Genomic DNA, 16,523 nt, shown 5'->3' with positions numbered 1-16,523 from the left:
TGAGGAAAAAGTCAGCACTGTATTATGAAGCCTCCCACACAGTAGCCTCATTCTCGCGTACTGATAATTGACCATAACGTGTAAATTGTTACACAACATCACACCAATGGAAAAAGCATTTCGACTTTCATTGAATAGTCACCTGATAGTGCCCCTTCTCCGCGGGATACATCGACCATGTCAAAATAGCCGCATCGATGCATCCATCGGCCATGATGCCCTGATGTATTCTGGGAACGGAGTGATACTGAACAGTACAATATACAAATGGGATTTGAGAGAAGCTCTCGTTGCAGTAGAAAGTCCGGACTGATTGGAACTAATGCATTTTCCACAGTTGAGTGAGTGATCTTATCTTTCAATGCATTATATTCTGCAGACTAAAATGGGCTTCCCCAAACTCCTCGAAAAATCTGAAAGCATGAAAATGTCTGCAAGCAGCAAACACGTTGAAGCTATTTTGCCCTCTATGCCACAATGAACTTTTTATAATTACGAACAATCGAAATGTTTCATAATAGAATGTGAATGTCAGTCGGATCTTTGCGCGATTCAACCCTGTAATTACATCTAACTTGCGTTGCAAATCATGCATGGCTGATTGTGGAAAGGTTCCGCTAATGAAGGTCACGCAAACAGCCAAACAAGGAGGGAGGGATGTCAATTCACATTTTAATTATTCACAACTTGGCTCAAGATTGGCTTCTCACTGCTCCTAAAATCAAACAGCTTGCCCGACTGACAAAGCTGTCAAGGGAAGCCAGAAGACTGAAACTGACGTCTTAACTGCGACATCTACGACAATTTATGTTTTACCTTTCAACTCATTCGTTGGATCTTTAACATCTATAGCCGTCAACGGCAGTGAATGGGTTAAATAACGGAAGTGAAAACGAGAAGAATTTTGCACAGTTGGAATACCACAGAATCCAACTTGGGATATGGAATAAGGAATATGACCGCAATTGAGGACTCAAATATAATCATCTCAATTTCTATAAGCACTAGATTCCAGTAGAACATTGCTTTTTCAGAAGAACCCATTTGTCTTATAAGGTCAAGTGCTTATTTTCAAGGACATTTTTAATGTTCCCCCTCGTAAATGTCTTGACTAGTGGTTTTGTAATACCATTTTGCATACCAACTCTCCCTTGCCTAGCTACATGTAATCAAGGTCCAGGCGGGCGATCACTGTTGCAAGAATTATGGACCTCATGAACCCCTGGAGATGTGGCGGAAGCAATTTTTCCATCCACACTACCGTCTGGCATCAAGATTTGAAAATATGAAATTCTGGAGGTCTTTCGCAAACATTTTTGAGTTTATGTCCACTACCTGAGACCTCAACGTAATTGTTTTTAGGCCACGTGTGTATTTTTACGCGAGCAAGTCATCTGGATAACAGCATCTTCCTATGAAGTCACACATGGTGAAGTCTGCGTTTGACAAAGTACGCTGCAGTAGACACTGCTAATTAAACCTGACACGTCATGGAGATGTGAGGTGATGAACGCCCGGTCGCCATGGACACGATGGTGTTAGATAAAGCCTCTAAAGAGGATTAGTCACACTAATATTTCACATCTGGATGTTTGTCTTAAATGTCAGGGAGCTAGAGTGTGTGCCGATTATATTCACCAACATAACCTCTGCATCCAACAACAACAACGAGGCACACCAATAAGAAGCATAATTAGAGCCATCATGGTGGGAGGTTTGAAAGGGGAGTCTCGTTATTATTCACCTCTAACGTGCTGAGAACAACAAGAGTACCACAGCCACAAAAACACACTTAATGAGAAGTCATTACACGACGCACACATGCCTGCCAATGAATATTTCCTTCTTTCTCGAGGTTCTTTATGTCTATTTCTGAAGAAAATGTTCCTCACACCCTCCCGATACACTTTTGATTCACGCCATGAAACAGAACATTATGTCTTGCAGTGCTCTCGCAATATACCGTATTTTCTGGACTATAAACCGAGGATATGTTTTGGTCATACAGGTGATAGCACTTTCAATTTAAATCACCTGCAGCTTATAGTCCGGCGCAATTTATATATAAACAAAAGAGTTTCCACAAATTTTAGCTGGTGCGGCTTATATTCAGGTGCAGCTTGTAGTCCAGAAAGTACGGTTGTCTGACTGACCTCAAATGGACATTGAAAAGTCATTTGTAGCCCTTTAAGATTTATATTTGATTCTCAGTTGTCAGGTATTCATTTCCAACCTCTTACTAAGCCATAGAGCTAGTCATTAAGATATCTTTTGTTAGGTATACATTGACCATCTTGCTATAAAATATATACAAGCAGTACTTAAGAGAGAGTCTTGAGGCAGGTTTAAGATTAGTAATGATCCCTAGACCTCTGGATTGACATGAATCCTTTGAGAGCATTGGTGACAAAAGCAGACCGGAGCGGTTGCATTAAATATTTACTATGTTGGCCAACCATTAACAAGTCACAACAGCCACAGATCACTTATCTTTATCTCGCTTTTGTTAGCGTTTTATTTTTGTAGTTGGCCAGAAAGACATGAAGGTTGTCTCTACCCCGTTGTTGTGTCTGATGATCACAGACCGCCGGCGGCTTATACGGAACAATGTTAAATATTAATGTGTGGTGGCGATTAGGGTGCTAGATGGAAAGAGGCAGGAAGTGCAGTGGACCCGACGCGCCCGTTCATCACGGACACGGACAGAATTTCAATCCCACCAGTGTTTTTTTTTAACCTTTAAAAGAGAGATGGAACAAAAGTTGGATGATGAGTTAGCAACTGTAAAAGATGCAATGCAGAAATGGATGGAATGAGACCAAGAGGCTACTTCATTAATAGGCTGCTACATTTGAGAAGATCGTGTATTTGTCTCCGGGAATGTGGTCCGGGGGAAATGTACACGACTTGTTCCAAGTAACTAAAACAAGTGGAAGTTCAGGAGAACAAGGCAGCTCCTTAAGTAGAAATGTGACAGGAGCTTCTTGTTCATTAAAGGCCCCGCTCTTGGTATCTTGCCCAACGCGGCCTGGTCTGACTGCGAGAATATCAACCACGTTTATTGTTGAAGTTTTGGAAAGTAAATCATTTGTCATAGATTGGCATGGTTGGGGAGCAACTGCATGGAAGCAGATAGGAGACACCGGAGTGCAATCCAAGTGATTTAATAGAAAGGAATTTGCCAAGGTAAACAAGATACTCATGTGAATCGATAAAGAAATTCGAAACAACAGGAATCAAAGTAACAAAACAAACATCTCAGACAGCTGAAAAACAAATTGAAGACTTCAAGAGGAAAAAAGTCAGATCCTCACTTGGAATGTCAAAAGGGTTTTGTAGAAGACGGTTGAAATGTCTCTTGAAGTATTTAAGGTTGTCAACCCTAATAGAGAAGTGCAGTGCAGGGACATGTAAACATTGTGGACTTGAAAAATGTTTTCACACAACTTTTCAATCTCATTTGATTGTGTAGGTGTACCTAATGGCGTGACCTGTCACGCTACTCGAGCCGCCGGAGCGCTTATCTTATTTTTCAAGGTCTGGCAGTCACTCAAGTCATATTCAGCATAAATAAACAAGACTGCAAAATAGTAGTCGCTCTTCTACTTCCTCTGGCATAGAAATGCCGTGATTATCTTCTTATCACATATAGCAGCACAAATGTTATATTCTGACCATTTGTCCTAATGGAAGGAAATTTAAGGCCATGTGACTCACATCCTGAGCTTCACTGATGTGTTTTTCATATTTATAGCTCAATGCAGACAGGGGAAAGAGCCTCATTTCCACCTCCTTGCTTCCTCTTTCCAGCCTTCCTTTCTTTTCCACTTGCCTCTGAACTCCATCAATGACCTTTACTGCCTGCTTTGTTTGCGTCTCGCCATCGTTCAGTGAAATGGTCCAAAGGGGAATGTAGCCACCGCTGGCCTCGGCCACATAAACCAACCAGAACCAGAATCAGTTGGCTTTATAGGATGAGCAGCAATGAAATATGAAATAAAAGGCTGTCAATATTAAGCTTGAGAAAGACGGCAATCATTTGTCTGAACTTTTCATGCTTAACATTTTGTCCCTGCAGGAATACCAGTCATGCAACTCCCAGCCTTGTCCAGACCTGAAGAAGACCACGCCCTGGACCCCGTGGACACCGGTGAACATTTCCGACAACGGAGGGCATTACGAGCAGCGTTTCCGTTACACGTGCAAGGCTCGCATCCCGGATGCCAGCTTGCTGGAGGTGGGCAGGCAGAGGATTGAGATGCGCTACTGCTCTAGCGACGGTTCCACCGGCTGCTCCACTGATGGTGAGAAGCTAGATGTTTCTACCAATATTCTTTGCGTTCAAACGCCATGACCCGAAACAAAAAAACACTCATATTTCAGCGTCTGTCATTTATCAACACACCAAAGCATCAGACATGTTAATTAAGTTCCAATCCAAAAGCCAATCTTTAGATTATAACCACATCAATCTCTGCCATGATATATAATTCAACCAAAGGTATTGAGAGCAACTTAATTAGTAGTTAGGCTAGAATTATTAATTTTTCGACATGGTCGATCCGTCCAACTACTGAACCAAACGCCCCCACCCCCCCTGTTTTACACTGTATGGTTCGTACTTAACTTTAACAATTATTATTGTTCCACCGGATAAATGACAGCTACTAAACCAGAAACTGGGCAACAAAACCACATCCAGACTTATTTGATACGCTGCTAAAATAATGGCAAACACACAAGCTAATTCTTGCCCTTCGTTTCTATGGACACTAATAATATTATAAAAGTGGTTCTCACTGACTTCTATGTCTCATTCCAGGTGTAATATCTAATAATAGTTCCGTCTAGTTTTTTTTTGCAGCTATTCCCATTTGGACTTTCAGAAACAAGTACTTCTCAGCGTGCGTACAAAGAGGCAGCTAATTGGCATGTTAAGTGCAAGTTTTAAGATAGAGGGTGTAAAAAAATAAATAAAAAATCACGCTGCAGTAGGGGAAAAAAAGTGTTGGTGGGAAAACAAGGGCTTATCATAATGGCTTGTTGAGTCTGGGTGGTCCCACGTGTCACTAGGATGTTTCTTCTCCCTGCTTCGTTATTCCAGTCTAGTCTAATGTTGTCGCGGGTGCATATTGTTGAAGCTGACACTTTTAAATACACCTCGAGGGGTTTGCACTGAGCACCAACGGGCATGTGAGGGAAGAAAAAAAACTGGACGTCAGAGACACCAGGGAGCTTTAACCGATTTGCCTTGTTCCTCATTATCAGGAGAATGTGCGTGCATGCCCACCGACGTATGTGTTTCATTAGAAAATGTCACTAGGTAGAAGCCTGACATCCCATCACGTGCATTAATCACAGCAAGTGGCAAAAAAGGGGGGTAATGACAAGCCTCTCAAGCGAGGATGCCAACCAGGGCGAGCCCCTCTCAGAAAACCTTTTGAGAACCCCAAAATAATAAAATAAATGAAAATAATGTTTTTTTTTTCTTTTGGCGGATGGCAATGTAGCCTGAGGGCAAATCCCTTCAGGGATGTTCATTTTTTTATTTAAAAGGGGAAAAATGTGAATGAATTTATTAAGGGACATCATTTAATAAAGGCTGTCTTAATTGAAACTTAAGATTTTTTTTTTTAGCAGACATTCCCCTATTGTGTGTACTCAAGTGGAAAAACAAGGTGTGAATCTTTTCCAAAATTTTACTGTTCATATTTAGCGATGTAGCACTGAGTAGCGCCTAAAACAAATCAGGTCGTTTCCTCCCGTCTCGCAAATCAGGCAGGGAAAATAAAATATACGTGCTCGTATGCAAATGAAAATAGATGTTTATGAGCCAATTGCATTCACGGTCAGTAGCGTTTCAAGTTTATGGCCTTCATTTTGGTTTCCCATTTGAACCCGTTTCATTACGAGCTGTCTCTTTAACGCACTGGCTGCTGGCTGCTCCAATAATCTCCCAACATCTTTGGGAACTCATCTGCCTCATTTCTCCATCATCATCACGTAACGTGCGCATGACAATGCACGAAAAGCCATCATTGCTTTTAACTCGTGCATATCTGTTTTTATTACAGGGAAGTTTTAAAAACGGCTAACCGTCGATTGTGCTGATTCACATGAATGATCTTAGCTTAATGATCACGATAACTTTATTAGTAAGAACCTGTTATGGCTTCAAGCACAAATGTCGGAATGGAAGCTCGGGATCCATTTCATGCTTCATGTTTGGCATAAAAGACTCTTTCATTTAAGTATGCTCAGCAAGCATTAATATCATTTTTAAGAGATGAGGTCTTTGCAATTAAACTTCAGGTAATTTTAATCACAAGATACTTAGTTACTCACATAATCATTTCATATGAGAAACGTTGGCACTTGATTAGACTCACCTGCTCAGAATAATTATACGAGAACCGTGTCAAAAACGCATAAAAATAGTCGGTATATTTTCCTTTAAAGAGACACTTGATGTTTTATTATCTTTGTCGAAGTACCATTTTTTTGAGACCCTTCTGAAATCTATTAGTTTACACAAATAAATAAATATATATCTTTTTAAATATTTATATAATATTAATATATTAATAATATTGAATAACTATATTAAATAACACATTTTAACACCTCACTGTTTGAATCCAACAACCTGTCTGTCTCAGGCGGGCCTCAAACGTATAAAAGCTTTTGTCGTAAGTCATTCCGGGTCACCCCTAGTATAAATGACTATAAAAACTAATATGCTTGTCTCGTTCAATCAATGGAAAGAAATTAACGATCTAGTTTCACTAGTCATATATAGTAAGGAGCACTACCATTAATGTGTCTGAATTAAACGGCGGTATTTTTTTTGACTTGTATTCATAAAGGCCAACCAAGGTAGAAAGCAAAGCCATCACTTTGGGAAGAGTTTATTCTTTGGTCAGCTTGCTTTAGTGAGCGATGGCTTCATTGTTTCCCCTGGAGAATGTGCGGCATGTCAGCACAGCGGCAGGCTTGATGCCTTTCACTTGAGCTGATGCGTTAGAAGGGCCAAGACCCTCTTGTGGGCAACAGATTACTTTTCTCCAAGACTTGTTGGACGTACGCCAGGGCTGACTGATGATAAGCGCTGCGCTATCCTTATTGTCTCTGCTTTGTTTTCGTCTTCTCAGCCGCCACGCTTGGCTTTTGAAGTACGACAAACTGCACGGGGTTAAGATAAGCGTGCGCTTGAGGTTATGTTTTGTATTTAATATTTGATGTATGACATTTGCTTGGTGGAACAGATTTGGCGAGTCCGATTTCTTTTTTTTAATCAGTGTTTTTTGTTTCGGCCAACCCTTCTTTGTCAGTTTGATTTTTGGTGAACATTTTCCACACTCCATTTGTCACATTAAGTGATATGAAGGAGAAAAAATATTCGTCCTCCAATATTTTCTGCTTTGTTTGCAATGAAATGATGCCTTTGACTTGAAAAATTGCCTGTCAGGAAGTTTGGACTGTGCCCTTTACTGAGAGCGAGAGAGAAAAAGATTTGATCCTGACCTTTAAACCAAGGCGGAGACTTGTAGCTTGTTTTCTCGCTTTGTTACTTTTTCACACTGGATGCTTCCTTGGGTGCCATTGGTGACTCCATTTACCTGGAGAGAAGAAAAGCTTGTTACTTGACAAAGAAAACGCTTTTTTTCCTCACTCATTTTTATTCTTTTCATGTTGTTTTATATTCAAAAGCATCAAATGGAGGCTCACATCTGCATTGGGCACTCCAACTCAGACAATAACCTGGACTTTTCAAAAGAATACCTTTTGCCTTTTCCCATGAGCATCTGTTTTCAGATTAACATCAAATACCGTAACGGTGTCAGCGTTGAGTTACTGTGGAAGTTCAAGTTGAAAAAATTGCGTTGGAAGGCCGACCGTCTGTCAGAAGCTTAGATCTTAGAGTCTTACCAGGTACCATATAAACAATAAGCCAGCATATGGAGAAGGATTGCTGAGTTGGCATTCTGATTTAACAAAGGCAGACGTTGGCTTTGATGGAACCCATATGTGATATGAACCCGAAAAAAGTCGAGAAGTCCAACAGACAGGATCGCCGTTCTAATGTGACTACCGCCACCTGTCATGTTGTTGCTTCATTCTTTGAAGAGCAAAGACGTGCTCGGAATGAAGCCACCTTGTTTATTTCCATATTTCCAGGTGTCCCGTTACTTTTGTACGCATACATTTCATTTGTGAGTCTGGTCTGTTCATAACACCCCTGTGCCCTTTCAAGAGTTTTAATTGCTTTCTCTTTCTATGGCTCCTCCGCAAAAAAAAAAAAAAAAGAAAACTTCCCTTGAGGAAGCTGCCGGCTGACCGATTTTAGGTCAGCGCGGAAATTTCCGTAGTTACGTGGTTGCACTGTGAGCGACCATAACAACACAAACAGGAATTATTTTTGCATCGACGTGATACGTAAATGGTCATGTTATACGGTTTTGTTTAAAGGTCATATAGGTCAATCAATTCTGACTAACGACAATTCTTCCTTTTGCATTATTTCCATGACAATAAGATAATTAATGAGATGAAACCTGATGAAGCTGCCCAACCTAATCATGACGGGCAGCCGTTCAATACATGGGCCTCGAGTAAGTCTGGATGAAGAGTATCAGGTCACAGCCGCAGGGAGGTCAGACCGTGGTACTGCGCGCTTAGGATCGATAAAGAGCACACGCTTGGACGGTCCACACGGCAGCTTGCGAGGTGATGAGGCGGTAAGCCGCCAACGTCAACCGTATTTACGAAGAGCTTGAGGTAAACACTCCGTCTCGCCGAATGGTAATGAGATTCATTTAAAAAGACCAAAAAGAAAGATGGTCGAAAAATCAAAAGCCTTGAAGAAGAGTGGATGAAGAATGACATCAAAGTAAAGCAGCAAGCTGGCTTTTAAGAGCTGGAGCTCCATTATCGTCTGTAAAAGCAGACAGCGGCCAAGGAAAAAATGACTCATCCGACCTGGACAGTCATTGTAATTTCATCTCAGGTGATTATCGTTCACTCACTCAGACAGGCCAGATGATTCTTCCTTCCCTCTAGTGCTCCATGCCTCTCACCGGCTGCAACAGTTCCACAACGTTGACTAATGCACGAGATGATTATAGTTTAATAAAACGTTCGCTTTTGGATTCTGTAATTCATTCCACATGAGAGCACTAATGATGAAAACTGATGTTGTTTGATGAACACGAGGCGCTGCACTTTGCTTACTAAATCCATCTTCAGAAACCAGAAATGAATTAAAGCAATTTTCTTTTGCAGGTGAGGTTCTTCATCTGGGGAAGATCTCCGCCCGCACCGTGAATGGTGGCTGGTCCTCGTGGTCTTCTTGGACCCAGTGCAGCAGAGACTGCAGTCGTGGAATTCGCAGCAGGAAACGGGCTTGCAGCAATCCGGAACCAAAGCACGGCGGTCAGACCTGCATGGGGGCTGCCCAGGAGTACCAGGAGTGCAACAGTACTCCTTGTCCTGGTAAGGGATGTCCACTCACCAAATGGAGAAGATCAAGACATCTATTAACGGATAAAGAATCGTGGCGCCAAATCTTCAGGAATCACAAAGTCACAATGGTCCATCTGAAATCCAGACGCCATTTTAGCCATCTCAGCAAATGGCGAGAGACCAGCTGTGATCCTTTGTAGTCCCATCTGATTCGTTTTAATTGAACTCTCGAAAGGAGGAAAACGGATGCCGTTCCGACCTATCCGTCTGGTTTCGAAACAAATGAATCAAGATGAGACGATCCGTCATGAAGGGCCAGGAATCGACTTGCGCACTTTGAGATCGAGAAATTACAACAAACGACAACTGCCAAGCAACAATGGCTTTTCAAAAGCTGTAAGTCGTAATGAAATAGAAAGTCAAATTTCACCAAACTAATAAGTAACATAAGTGGTTTAAGAAAAGTAATAAAACCGATGCTGCGATCAGTAACTCATTTATCTCAATTAAAAAAAGAGAAATGGATGAGTTCAGGGATATCTGGATTTATTTGGAACAGCTGTAGGACGCATACTTTCTGTCATGTCAAAACACACGCAATTTTTCATCATTTCTTTTTCGTCTAAAAAAAAAAAAAAAAGCTTGCAGCAGCTCCTTTTGAACCGCAACATAAATCAGCCATGAGTTTGTGTTCCCGAAAAATCTGATTTGGCAGCTCCTTCTATCTTATTGTTTTGCTTTCTTGAAAGCAAAATTCACTACCTGCCCTGAATCCTAATCCATTTGTCTGGGGTTGGAAAATTAAAGCGGAGCTTCCTCATATAGTTGGACTACTGTCTCAAGGTGATACAGCTTTTTTTTTTTCTGCTGCTTAAGTGGATGGAAGCTGGTCCTGTTGGTCTTCATGGTCTAAGTGTTCTGTGACATGCGGAGGTGGACATTACATGAGGACGCGAACTTGCAGTAACCCCCCGCCTGCTTATGGAGGAGACATCTGCCTTGGCCTGCACACTGAGGAGGCACTATGCAACACTCAAGCCTGTCCAGGTACACACACAGGTTCCATTGCTTCTTCTTTTCAGCCACTCTAGACCCTGTGGAGGCTAGCCACGCATGACTAATACATAAGCAAGGGCCCACACAAACACTACACAGCTGTGGGATTTACTCATTTCTGTTTGCAGAGAGCTGGTCCAGCTGGTCCCAGTGGTCCCTGTGCGACTCCAGAGGGGCCCAGTTACGCGTCCGTCATTGCGATGTCCTGTTTCCGACTGGAAATCAGTGCTCAGGAAACAGCAGTGAGAACAGGCCCTGCTCTCCAGACTCCAACCTTATACCAGGTACTCATTCATACACTCCAATACATTGAAGATCCATCCTTGCTACCTAGGCCCGAGGCAGTCGTTTAAATTATGGAATGAAAAAAAAATAGATTATTTATCTGGCTCTGGGCACTTGTATTAAGTGAGATAGATAAATAGAAGAAATGGCAGCTTTGTCAAAGTCAAATGTATACACATTGTTTTTCCTTAGCCAATAATATTGACACCTGCTTAGGCAGCCATATCGCTATCGACAGAAAGTAACACGGAAAGCTGATTGGCGTTGAATTCTTCCACATTAACGCAAGATGAAACATAAATATCCACGACAACAATTTTAATGGCAAAATGTTACGTTGCAATATTCATGGGACCCATGCTATTACTTCCATTCATCACAAGCGTGAACAATTAGCTGAATCAAAGGCTTTGAATCATTCAGCATTCATTAGCAAGGGATATAATACTTAGCAAAAATGGGAGAGAATTACCCCTTTTGGTCTATCATCAATCGCCTTTAATGTGAAGGCTTGTCAATTACGGCGCATTGGGAATGTTTTGTGCTTCATTTTCTCTAATGAGGACCTCTACTTTTCATAAAGCACTCCAGGTGCTGCCACGCACGGCCATGATTATAGCTTGCAGACTTTCTCCTGTTATCTTTATCATATTGAAAGCAGCTTTCATCTCAGCATTCGCCAACGGAGGTGTAATTTGTCACGCGAGCAGGGGTGTGTTTGCGCCCGTTCCAGGCCCAATTCTAATACTTTTTGCGATTTTTTTTCCTCCTTCTCTTCAGAAGTCTCCATTGCACGCTCCAGTCAGGAGGAGAGACACTGTGGAGGTAAGAAATGTGTACTTGGATGTGTGAGAGAGAGAGAGAGGTGTGCAGCAGTCATTTGCATTTCTATTTAAATTACGATTAATCCCTCTGTAAAAGAAGAATGGAAGGGAAATGCTGATCTGATAATATCTTCGGCGCAAAAATTACATGCTAATCCACGCCCACACGCCCTCCAGTAATGCACTACACTTAAAATTCAGATTCAGAAATGTACCTTAGCTACACAGTTACACTTTGAGGAGCTCAAAAAAATCTCTTTTAACCCTGTTTACTTGTGCAACAGCTGCAGGAATGCTGATGAAAGTGCTCAGAGTTCATAAGGAACGCTGGCGTGTGTTGGGAAATAACTGGCAGCTGGCATGCACGGAATCTTAGCTCACAGCCAAACACCCAAATTGTCACTTATTCCGTGTTTGTTTATATAAAAAAAGATATATTTTAAAGTACCGTATTTTCCGGACTATAAGGCGCACTTTCAATGAATGGCCCCTTTTAAAACTTTGTCCATATATAAGGCGCACCGAATTATAAGGGGCACTGTCAGCTTTTGAGAAGATTGGAGGTATTTAGGTGCGCCTTATAGTGCGGAAAATACGGTATTGTATGTCGTATTACATAAGTACTATATCAGTGTGATTTGCAGCTCCAGCTATCAACCCCTCCTTTCCATCTTCTTCATCTCCATTCAGACTTCAACCTATTCCACATGATTGCCGTGGGCCTCAGCAGCTCCATCCTGGGATGCTTGGTCACCCTGCTGGTGTATTCGTACTGCCAACACTACCAACAGCAATCGCACGACGCCACCGTCATCCACCCCATCTCGGCCGCGCCGCTCAACACCAGCATCACCAACCACATCAACAAACTGGACAAATACGACACGGTGGAAGCCATTAAGGTGTGTACGGGATATTTTGGCTGGGATGAAATTCACTTCCAGCTGCATGACCCGACTGTCACGCAGAGTGCCGACATCCTCGATCTAGCCTCGTTAACAGATTGACAAGTGTTGCCTGCATTTCTTTTCATGTGCTCTTCTGGCGTCTCACCGTGTCACTTTGTTCTATGTCGGAGTCGAACTTCTGCTCCCTCATAATATAGTCATACACCTCGGGGTCGTCAAGGAACACTCGCACTGCGTCTTGGAGATCTCCCACTTCTTAGTTGTAGTTCAAGTGTCGGTGATAGCGAAGAAGTTATACCTGAGGTGTCAAATCTCAGTCCAGAAAGTACAACTAGACCTTTCTAGGTAGTTTAATCTCATAAACCTTCTCTATAAATTGTTACCTTGCTCCATTCATCTGCGGCGATGACCTGGAAAAATTGCACATAATTACATGAGATGTGTTTTATAAACAAAGAGTGACTACCCAAGGGGCTTTGTTAGGCAAAAGATAATTTGGCTCAGCACAAACATGTCCAAGTCTAATTTCATCAAGGCATGAAGGTGTCAGGAGCGTTCATCTGTCATGCAATTAGAGTCAGGAGCCTAATTTGCCCTGTTCATTTGCAGACGGGGGCGGATATTAATACAGACGGTTCACATCATATGACAAAAAGAAAGAAATTGAACAGAATGAACACTATTTTTCCTCAGGCATATCGTGACTGTCTTTCTAAATAGGTTCAATTAAGACTAGGCCTCCTTTTGAGTTTTTGCAAGAGCTCACATTTGAATAATAATTCTCCAAGCATCCTCATTATCATCATCCAGAGCAAAAAGAAGCAGCGCATATGGTCACATGGTGTCCATTGAAGAATAATGAAGCAAAAGGTTTGCTTTTGTTTCCTTCCTCTCCTTGCAGCCAGACGTTTCGGTTCTCTTGCCCTTGGACGAGCCCGCCATGCACCACCAGCCTGTCTCTGCTAACATGGGGGTGTCTGTGCGGGGCCTGGAGATATTCTACTAACCACTGACCTCGCTACTACATCCCACCTCTCGACCCCGCCCGCCCCCCCCTTCCTCCCGACAAATTCTCTGAATCTTCCTCTTCCACCCCTCACCGTGTCCCTTCCACTTCCTGTGGCACTTCCTGTGCGCGACAGGTTGGAGTACAGCCTTTAGTCCATCATGCTCAGACCCCTAATCCAAACACCCACCCACCCTTTCCCCGAGCATCATGAAGAAGTCGCACTCCTTTCCTCTCCCCTGCACAGCTTGTGAGATGATATTTCTCTTTGCGATTGCCACTATTTGCATGTTTGTCTCTCGTTTGTGTTTAATTTGATGTATCGATGCGTTGTTGTTGTTTTTAAATGCTCCTCTGTTCATCACTAACACCAGAACAGCTTGAAGCCATATTTGAACTAAATGGAAGACATTAAATGGAATGTGACATATTATAATAGTTAAACTAACTAAGAAAGACTTTGCAGTATTTTGAGTATGCCCAAAAAGTTGGTCGACTTTTTTGATACCACATGCAGTGTTTGCAAAATTTGTTATCAGACTAAGTGCTAATCTATGGCCACTAAAACGAATAGCCAGTACTTCTGTTGAGCTATTTAAATCGTCCTAATCTTTTTTTTTTTTTAACGCAATCCAATTTGATATTAGTTTCCCCAAATAATGCATTGAGCAAAAGAGTTGATAATCTTCAGTCTCCATCCAAACAGGTTCTCGATTACATTATTGACACGGTACATTTTCCAACACATTACTTTAAGCGTTCGATTCTTCGGAATCCGACAATCTTTCAGTCGGCGCTTTTTAGGTGCAAAAAAGTGCTCATTAGCACTCGAGCACAGCTGCGAAGGAGTCGCCAAGGGGCCTCTTTCCCACAGATGCAGTCCAAGTGTCCCTATGGGCCTACAACGTGTTGATTACAATTCTTTGCGTGCAAATCAAGGCAAATAAATGCCACGATAGCGCCTTCCTTCCCTGACGATGTCTCTATGTGCAGTATCTTCAGATGTTCAATTACACAAATTGATCACATAGAGCTTATCAAATTGCTGATGTTGCGCTGAGCTCCAAAGCGGAGTCGATTTAGCATTCTTTTATTCTCATGATAGTACCAGAATGTTACAGAAATGGCTGATGCTGGTTGTTAGAGATGACAGAGGCCAAAGTAAACAGTTTTAACCAAGTGGTGGACGTTCCTTTCAACCTTCTTCCCAATGCCCGAGTATTGCTTCTTTTTTTTTTCTTAAATATATATATATAATGGATGTTTCATTTCATGCCTTTCAGTTGCTTGACTTTATTTTGTAGGGCCACACTGAAAAGAATAGGGACAAGATTAAAGTTGACACAATTAAAAAATGTGGTTATGAGGACAAAGTTTTGTTACACATGTTAAAAAAAGGAAAATAAGAAAAAAGCAGTAAGTGTACAACATTGAAATTACAATAAATACATTTCATTATCTTTGGTTTTTATAAAACAAATATATTGAATATATATTTTAATGTGAAAATCTTTCATAAAATCCTAATTCAAGGAGAAAAAAATATGTTTTTGCTTACAATTTGTGTCTTTTCAGTGCAGCCCCTAATACACTTTCCCATTTTTGAGCTGAATAATTATTTAATCGGTATTGAGGAAAAAACGAGAGCAGACTAATTGGTCCTTTTCTCGTTTCCTCATGCAGGCCTTCAACAAAAACAATCTGATTCTGGAGGAACGGCAAAAGTACTTCAACCCACAGCGCACCGGGAAGACCTACACCAACGCATACTTCACCGACCTCAACACCTACGATGACTATTAATGAGGAAGATGCTAACCCCCCCCCCCCCCCCCCCCAATTAAATTGTTGCATATATATTGAGATTCATAAAACCACGCGTCGGGCAGCTCCATCCACTCTGAGACTCTGGCAGCGAAAACATGAACACGTTGCCATGCCAACAGGGGGAGCGGCCCACTCTCAGGTGCCTTGCGGTAGGTACGTTTGGAAAGCTCACTTCCCTTTCTGGGAAATGGACGACTGGGTCTCCCACCGACCGACAGCTCGACAAACACGAAAGGGGAATCGATTTTAATTTTCCTGTGACTCTGTGAACAGTGCTGCAATTCTAATGAGGCACATCAAATCTGCTTTGCATGACTCATCTGACGTTTCAGTTTGCATGACAGCATTCCATTTTTTTTTTCTTTTCTTATGAAGATAACTCGCAAGAATCCGGCTGTAGATATTTGAAGTCAAGCTACTTTTTTTTGTCTGTTAGACTCACGCAACAAGTGATTGATACAATTTAGTTTTGTAATTATTTTTTTTATATATTTGTCTTAAATATTCAAAAGAAAATTCTTTGTGTATTCTGAAATGTAACTGGCAGTATTCCCATTAGCCTGCACCAGTTCAGTCGCAGTACTTTTTGTATTTTTTGTAAGAAAAAAAAAAGTTAAGATAAGAGTGTTTGCTATTTCTTTTTTTTCTGTTTTTGTATTTGTGGGAGCAGGATGTTTATGGTATTTACTGTACAGTGTAGCAAACACTATCCTTGCCAACTGGAGAGCTACCCGTGTATACTGCAAAAGAAAAGTTGAGTCATCCGAAAGAGACATTATTTGTTCATAAGCAAATATTGGGTTATTCAGTGGTTCAGTTGCAACTAACTCTTTACATGTCTGCTTGTGTTGCTGTGCATAAATTAAAAGCTCATTCAGACACGATATACTTGTTGAGTGTACTTTGAGTTCCACTTACTGCGTTTGTCAGCGGCAGGCGAGGGCAAGATGAAAAACAAAAACGGAATGAAAACAAATTCAAACAAAAGAGGCAAGCAACTTGTGCATGATCAGAATTCCAAAAAAAGGAAGCAAGCAAATATGCCAGAAACTTGTCTTGAAAAATAAACGGACATCAGCTACATGTGGCATGGACAACGAACAAACAGAAGAGAACGAAAGCAGGAAACTAAATACAAATTGACAAGGTAGCAAG

At 41.5% G+C, this 16,523-nt stretch overlaps 1 protein-coding gene across 1 annotated transcript in view; it reads left to right on the top strand.

Moving 5' to 3' along the window:
• sema5a (sema domain, seven thrombospondin repeats (type 1 and type 1-like), transmembrane domain (TM) and short cytoplasmic domain, (semaphorin) 5A) overlaps positions 1-16,252 on the top strand; it is a 76,211-nt gene extending 59,959 nt beyond the window's left edge. The window contains exons 16-22 of the mRNA XM_061265994.1: positions 4,079-4,304; positions 9,283-9,492; positions 10,339-10,509; positions 10,647-10,802; positions 11,584-11,628; positions 12,318-12,529; positions 15,225-16,252. Of these exons, the coding sequence (XP_061121978.1) occupies positions 4,079-4,304; positions 9,283-9,492; positions 10,339-10,509; positions 10,647-10,802; positions 11,584-11,628; positions 12,318-12,529; positions 15,225-15,344 (1,140 nt within the window). The 3' untranslated portion in view covers positions 15,345-16,252. The remainder of the gene's footprint in view (positions 1-4,078; positions 4,305-9,282; positions 9,493-10,338; positions 10,510-10,646; positions 10,803-11,583; positions 11,629-12,317; positions 12,530-15,224) is intronic.
• The last annotated feature ends 271 nt before the right edge of the window (positions 16,253-16,523 follow it).

The sequence above is a fragment of the Syngnathus typhle genome, linkage group LG19 (genome assembly GCF_033458585.1).
Source record: "Syngnathus typhle isolate RoL2023-S1 ecotype Sweden linkage group LG19, RoL_Styp_1.0, whole genome shotgun sequence".
Lineage (NCBI taxonomy): Eukaryota > Metazoa > Chordata > Actinopteri > Syngnathiformes > Syngnathidae > Syngnathus > Syngnathus typhle.
This window is presented reverse-complemented; position numbering and strand designations above follow the sequence as displayed.